This window comes from Leiobunum rupestre, chromosome 7, assembly GCF_980474605.1.
Source record: "Leiobunum rupestre chromosome 7, qqLeiRupe1.1.hap1, whole genome shotgun sequence".
Classification (NCBI taxonomy): Eukaryota; Metazoa; Arthropoda; class Arachnida; order Opiliones; family Sclerosomatidae; genus Leiobunum; species Leiobunum rupestre.
Window position 1 is genome coordinate 18697344 of NC_143390.1, and position 6732 is coordinate 18704075.

General features: G+C 34.2%; 2 protein-coding genes across 3 annotated transcripts; one reads left to right on the forward strand and one right to left on the reverse strand.

Annotated features, from left to right (window-relative positions):
- The first annotated feature begins 235 nt into the window (after positions 1-235).
- On the forward strand, positions 236-4879 carry HBS1 (translation elongation factor EF-1alpha (GTPase) HBS1). 2 transcript variants are annotated; one of them, XM_090180992.1, is made up of 16 exons: positions 236-398; positions 520-588; positions 650-835; positions 922-1059; positions 1119-1163; positions 1291-2451; positions 2550-2676; positions 2741-2839; positions 2904-3038; positions 3106-3216; positions 3293-3522; positions 3587-3820; positions 4025-4198; positions 4254-4554; positions 4606-4750; positions 4819-4879. In XM_090180992.1, exons 1-16 carry the CDS (start codon positions 356-358, stop codon positions 4825-4827), a joined length of 3207 nt encoding a protein of 1068 aa, XP_090037118.1. In that variant the 5' UTR covers positions 236-355; the 3' UTR covers positions 4828-4879. The 2 variants fall into 2 exon arrangements, with proteins under 2 accessions (XP_090037118.1, XP_090037119.1); XM_090180993.1 differs by lacking the exon at positions 1291-2451.
- On the reverse strand, positions 4748-5756 carry LOC149934986 (inosine triphosphate pyrophosphatase). Its single transcript, XM_090180994.1, has 3 exons — positions 5468-5756; positions 4907-5400; positions 4748-4830 (listed from the first exon to the last, which is right to left on the reverse strand). Exons 1-2 carry the CDS (start codon positions 5561-5563, stop codon positions 4921-4923), a joined length of 576 nt encoding a protein of 191 aa, XP_090037120.1. The 5' UTR covers positions 5564-5756; the 3' UTR covers positions 4748-4830; positions 4907-4920.
- Between the last annotated feature and the right edge of the window lie 976 nt (positions 5757-6732).

The following is a 6732-nucleotide window of genomic DNA, read 5'->3' on the forward strand; positions in this document are numbered from 1 at the left end:
TGGTCCAGTGGTGGTATAAAGAGCGCTATGCGCGTTTCAAACTTAGAGGTTATAGGCTTATGATTATATGTGTCTTTAACTTTCAAATAAAAAAAATAAAAAAATTCCGGCAAATCTTTTGGCTTGTTTTTGGGCTACTTTTCAAAATAAGGATTGGCGGTTTTTTGGGATTTTTTCAGTTTTGTTTTGGCGTGTTTAGGATTCAAAATCTGGCATCTCTGCCCGCAGTATTCCTCCATGATTCCTCTAAACGGGATGACGACACTTCCGAAATCTGATAAATAAAAATGAAGCATATTAATTAAATTTTTGAAATTTAATTTAATATAATTATATAAATTGGAAATTGGCAAGAATGTCTCGTCATCGTAATGTGCGCTCTATGAACTACACTGAAGGTAAATGCATGAAACGCTCTAAAATAACCTAACACCTGCTAACATCGCCAATAACTTATTCATTTCTACATCCATGCTTATAAGCAAGGAGATAAGTTTTTAATGATAATGACTTTGATAGAATATGATACATACTATGATGTGTACGGACAGTCAGTTGAAGATGAACTATGTATATCTCCAAGCACTGGTCAGTATCTATGCACTACATTGCTTTAAATATCAATATAATCTATCATTTTATTGTTTAGCTGCGGAGTTCATGTATAACCGGGAAGGAAAACCCCATTCCATGTCATCATACCTAGCACCTGAAGGATCACAAGATATTTTGGAAGAAGATGAATCTAGTGAATCCATTGATGACCAAGAACAGTCAAGGCAACGTTCAGAGAGTGTGTCAGAATATCCAAAAAATTTAAATGAAGTTGATGAGGGTGACTGATTAAATTTTCTTAAAAATTAATTAATTCTAAATTGACAGCTCTTTATGAAATAATTAATTTTCTATTGTATATTGTAGCCAAATTAAGGAGTTGTGTGGAAGAAATGCAAAACGTTGTGGGAGAGACTGTTTCAGAGGGGACTTTAATTAAAGCGGCCATGGAAAGCGATTTTAATTTAGAAAAAGCATTAGATTATGTTTTGTCTCGAGCTGTTAGTGAGTAAATTTTTTTTTTTCTGAGTGCTTTATTTCATATAAAACATATACTTTTTTAGATAATCAACAAGCAAGACCACAACGTGCTAAAAGAGAAAGAACAGGTTTGTTGAAATCTATTTACTTAGTATTTTTTTTTATGGAATTGACGTTTAACAGTTTTCTTTTATTTTTATAACCTTCTTAATTGTGCTTTCGAAAACCACTTCATTTTGTTTTTGGTAAGGTAAGCTGATTTGGTTTCATTTGATTTTAAGTCCAAGCCACCTTGTTTTGCTCATCAAAGTTCAAATGCTTTATCAAAAAATAAACATAAGTCAGAAACCGATATTTATGTTGCTGATGATGCTGGGCCATCGAATAATCTCAACGATTTTATTAAGAAACTTGCTTCTAAAAGTTCAAATGAGACCACAAATCTTTTAACAAATGACATTTTAAATCAACCTAATAATGATAATCTTTTTAACATGAATTTTATACCTTCTACGAACAAAAACAATTTCTTATCAAAATCTACTGTTGAATTTGGTGTTCCTCAAACCAAAAATGCCACAAGAATTGATTTGACTTCAAAAACCAAAATTTCAAATATAGTGCGAGATAAACCTTACAATTACGGTGGGACTTTATCGCTTGCTAATTTAGTTAAAAGCGAAACCCTTCCAAACCCTAATTCTAAAACTTCAAATTTAAGTTTGAATTCCGTACAAAATAAACCTTTTAAAACATTTGGAACTTTATCTTTAGCTGATTTGGCTAAACAAGAAACTCCCTCTAACTTGGAAATATCAAATGAAAGTCTCAGTTTTGAACATCATTCACCTTTTAACATGGGTGGTTCCATTTCATTAGCTGATTTGGCTAAACAGGAAACCCATACGCGAATGCCTTGTATAAAACTTCCAATAAAAAACACGTGTATTCAGAACAATTCCAATTTTAGTAAAACTTCAAACAGTGCGGCTGCCTTGTCCTTATTAGATCTAGCCAAAGAACACTTGGAATCTGTTGAACAGTCAAAAACTCTTTTACAATTTAAGGAATCTCCAGTTTCATCACCCCATGGTGAACTAAAGAAGGAGGTATCCTTATATTATCGCGATCGTGTTAAATATCATGGATGGTTAACAGCCAAACATGATATTGCCCTTAATTCTGTGCAAAATAAAATAAATATTTCTATGGATATATCAAAAATTGAACTAATCAAGAAAAAACCTTCTATTTTTGGTTTCATTTTGTGTATGAAATATCATTACCAAAAACCACCCAGTCTTTCAATTTTAAAGCATTTGAAAGAGCAAAATAAGGTGGTGTTGTTTGATTTTTCAACTCCGTCCCCTGATGATATTGTAAAAGAAAAACAGTTTCAAGCATTTAGAGATGCAGGTGATTTCAAAATTGTGCAATTTGATAAGTTGCAAAAATAGCTGGGGATACTTAAGTTAACTCCATTGGATACTTGAAAAAAATATATTTTCAAATAGTAAAACCAAGTATCTTGGAAGAGGCATCCGAACCTGAAAAAGAAACCAATGAAGCGTCCATAATTACTCTGCAAGCAGAGAAAGAAAAATTGGAAGAGACTACTAATTTACCACCTGTTGCTATTACGTGAGATCTAATGCTTTTGATAGTTTATTACAAGAAAAATTATCATAGCATATTTTAACTATAGATCTGTTAATCTATTAACTCCTGGTAAAGTGAATCGGATTAAAAGCCGTTCCCCTTCTCCAAGTGCTGGTAATGAAATTGAACAGACGCCTGTCAGAAAGTAAAATTATGCATATATCATAATTTTTTATATGAAAGTGTATTTTTAACTTTAATTATTTAAGACAAAGAGGAGCTGAAACTAACCCAGAAGAAGCTTATACTCGGGAAAGAATGAGTGGGAAACCATTAATTAATTTAGTTGTTATTGGACATGTTGATGCTGGGAAAAGCACACTTATGGGACATTTGCTTTACAAGTAATAATCAAATGATGTTATATAAAATGGGAAAATTAAACTGCTAAAATGCATCCATTTTATTTAGTCTTGGTTGTGTAAACAAGAAGGTAATGCATAAAAATGAGCAGGATTCCAAAAAATTGGGGAAGTCCTCTTTCATGTATGCTTGGGTATTAGATGAAACGCCAGAAGAAAGGTTTAAACAATTTTTATTATTGAAGAAATTAATTAAAAAATTATATATATGATATATATATTTTTCTCTTTTCTAGGAATCGTGGAATAACAATGGACATAGCACAATCAAAATTTGAAACTAAACAACGCCTAGTAACATTGTTGGATGCACCTGGCCACAAGGATTTTATTCCCAACATGATTACTGGTGCTGCTCAAGCTGATGTGGCGATACTGGTTGTTGATGCTACCAGAGGAGAGTTTGAAACAGGGTTTGAAGCCGGTGGACAGACTAGAGAACACGCTCTTCTGGTCAGATCTTTAGGTGATAGTCTCTATTTTTCATCCAATTTCAATTATCTGTTTAACCAATTGTTCCTATTTTTTAGGCGTGGCCCAGTTAGCAGTTGCTGTAAATAAGTTGGATAACGTTGATTGGTCCAAAGAAAGATATGATGAAATTGTATCAAAAATGACTGCATTTCTAAAGCAAGCTGGTTTTAAAGAAAAAGATACTTGTTTCGTCCCCTGCAGCGGATTGACTGGCGTAAACCTAAATGAACTTGAAAAAAGCTGTCCATTATCTTCCTGGTATAATGGCCTGGCACTTGTTGATGTTATTGGTAAGAAATATTTAATTTCCAGGCCCGGACTGTCCCGGGCGGCAACCGGCGATCGCCGGTCAGATCGGGGCCAAATAGGAAAAACTTGGCATTAATGGGAAAAACACGACTGCGTAGCCGGTGGGGCCAACTACTAGCCAGTCCGGCCCTGTTAAATTCATCTTTGATTTGTCATCATTATGCAATTGTATTTATGCAAATTAGATAATTTTAAACCACCTGAGAGACCCATCAACAAGCCGTTCCGCATGTGTATTAGTGATATATTTAAAGGAATGGGTGCTGGATTTTGCGTGGGTGGCAGAATCGAGTCGGGTCATATTGAAAATGGTGGAAAAGTATTGGTTTTACCAGCCGGAGAGCAAGCCACAGTCAAAGGTTGCTATATTACGTTATGTAATGGTTAGAAATTTCAAATTTACATTGAATTTAGGTATAACTATTGATGATGTTGGCCAATGCCAAGCTTTTGCTGGAGATCATCTAACCCTAAGTCTTTCTGGTGTTGACATGAATAAAGTTATGGTTGGAGATGTGATTTGTGACCCGTACAAGCCTGTGAAAGTGTCAACACGTTTTCGAGCTCGTATTGTTGTTTTCAACATAGATTCTCCTTTAACGCAAGGTTTTCCAGTTGTTTTACACTATCAAAGTATGAGCGAGCAAGCTGTAGTGCGTAAACTTATCACACAATTGCACAAAAGTACGGGAGAAGTGATTAAAAAGAAGCCAAGGTACACAATTTTCTTTGTTCTAAGCTATATATTAATGTGGATATTTTACAGATTTCTCTTAAAAAATAGCAGTGGAGTAATAGAACTTGAAATTGCCCGGCCTATTTGCATAGAATTGTATAAAGAAAATAGAGATTTGGGGAGATTTATGCTTAGATCTGGAGGTACAACAGTCGCGGCTGGACTAGTGACGGAGGTAAATAGACAATTTAAATTTTAATTCAAAAAAATTATTTATTCACATTTTAAATAACATTTCTTTAGGCAATGTGATTGCTTTACCAGAAAAATGTAAAAAATGTAATAAATTATTGGTAAACGCAAATTGCTTTAGTATTGTTTTCATAATTACCTTTATCTTAATGGTTAGAGGTTTTTCTCAAGCAAATAGTTTTTGAATGCAATTACGGCTTTGTACCGATGTGACATTGAATCTTTTTCTTCATCTGACATCTCTCCAAATGTCTTTTGCGATTTTAAAGGTTGAAAACAAGGATCCCATCCAAAATCTAGTTTGCCTCGCGGAGAAACTATTTCTCCATCAACAATGCCTTTAAAAATATGTACTTCTTCATTTTCACCCTCTGTAAATGCTAAAGTGCATACTGCTTGGCCACTTTTATCTTCAAACCCATTTAGCATGGTGAAAAGACCCTTAGGTCCTATGCTTTCCAAGAAGTATTTAATGTAAGGGCCTGGTAAACCTTTAAATGCATTGAAGCATAAACTAGTGTCCTCAATAAAGACAGGTCCCTTTATTACTGCAACAGCTGCTTTACATTTTGCTTTGGCAACTTCTTCTATGCTTCCTTGAATTTCAGGAACTTCTACAGCTTTGTTTACTAGCTATGCAATGAAACTTTAGTATGATTCTGTGCCTTTCAATTAAATGCATGTAATAATAATTAGTTACTTCAAAAGGAATGCTTGGGCCCATAATATTTATTACTTCTTTCAACTTTGATTGATTACCCGTTGCAAATACAATGTTTCCAAGCTTTTTATTCATTTTTGAGCGAAATCTATTTAAAAACACTCGAAGGATACTGCTTTGACCATGAAACTGCTAGTGTTCCCGGTTTTGCTTTCATGCTCGGTACATTTGAGTTGGGAATAATATAGAGGTAAAATTGAAATCTGATAGTCGCGGGAAAATAATTTAGGTTCAATTCTGAAACGTTCTCGTCGACGATGTTGCCATTTATCTAAAGTGGTGTGATTCTTTAAAGCCTGAAAGCACAATCCACATAATCGTTCATTTTTTGGGAGTTACGTGGATTTTACTTTCAGGCGACGTTTTCTCGCGCGAAATTTGAAACGGAGAATTAGGCATTAGCAAACTAAACACGTCTCGATGTTACATTGATTAATTAAAGACAAAGTAAATTAATGTAAAAATATTACTTTTTTAATAAGCTATTGTAATTGTTTAATAAATACCATAATGGGTCTTGAAAATTGCAAGAAAAAATTATAAATATATTTAAAAAAGGTTCATTCCTATGAAAGAGGCCAAGGGGTTGAAATAGTGTGTTTTTAAGTTTTAACCAGGTAACACTGCAAAAATTTGCCCAAAAAACCGCCCAATTGGGTGGGTTTCTTCACCTTCAATATTTTCTTCAATATTTGTCGAAAATGGGCAAAAAATGAGAGATGCCATTACAAAATGTACTATATACAAGCACAATATATAAAAGGTCTAAAAAACCTCCTTTCGGGACCAAGGGTAAAAATTGGGGCTTTGGGTGGGGTATATATAAAAGGTACAATATATAAAAGGTCTAATAAACCTCCTTTCGGGACCAAGGGTAAAAATTGGGGCTTTGGGTGGGGTATATATAAAAGGTACAATATATAAAAGGTCTAATAAACCTCCTTTCGGGACCAAGGGTAAAAATTGGGGCTTTGGGTGGGGTATATATAAAAGGTACAATATATAAAAGGTCTAATAAACCTCCATTCGTTACCAAGGGTAAAAATTGGGGTTTGGGTGGGGTATATATAAAAGGTACAATATATATAAGGTAATAGTGTTGGAAAGGCCTCTGTTATAGGACAATTAGCGTCCTGTATGAGAGGCCAATAGCAAGATGTTACGTTGGAATGGCCTCTGTTATAGGATAACTAGCGTCCTATATGAGAGGCCAATAGCAAGATGTTACGTTGGAATGGCCTCTG

Excerpts from the sequence above, each read along its gene's own strand:
- HBS1 (XM_090180992.1), top strand. The coding sequence starts at position 356 with ATGTCTCGTCATCGTAATGTGCGCTCTATGAACTACACTGAAG. Across the intron at positions 1,060-1,118 it reads TGTTTTGTCTCGAGCTGTTA|ATAATCAACAAGCAAGACCA; the intron begins GTGAGTAAATTT and ends ATACTTTTTTAG. Across the intron at positions 1,164-1,290 it reads TGCTAAAAGAGAAAGAACAG|CTGATTTGGTTTCATTTGAT; the intron begins GTTTGTTGAAAT and ends TGGTAAGGTAAG.
- LOC149934986 (XM_090180994.1), bottom strand. The coding sequence starts at position 5,563 with ATGAATAAAAAGCTTGGAAACATTGTATTTGCAACGGGTAATCAATCA. Across the intron at positions 5,401-5,467 it reads GCCCAAGCATTCCTTTTGAA|CTAGTAAACAAAGCTGTAGA; the intron begins GTAACTAATTAT and ends TTCATTGCATAG.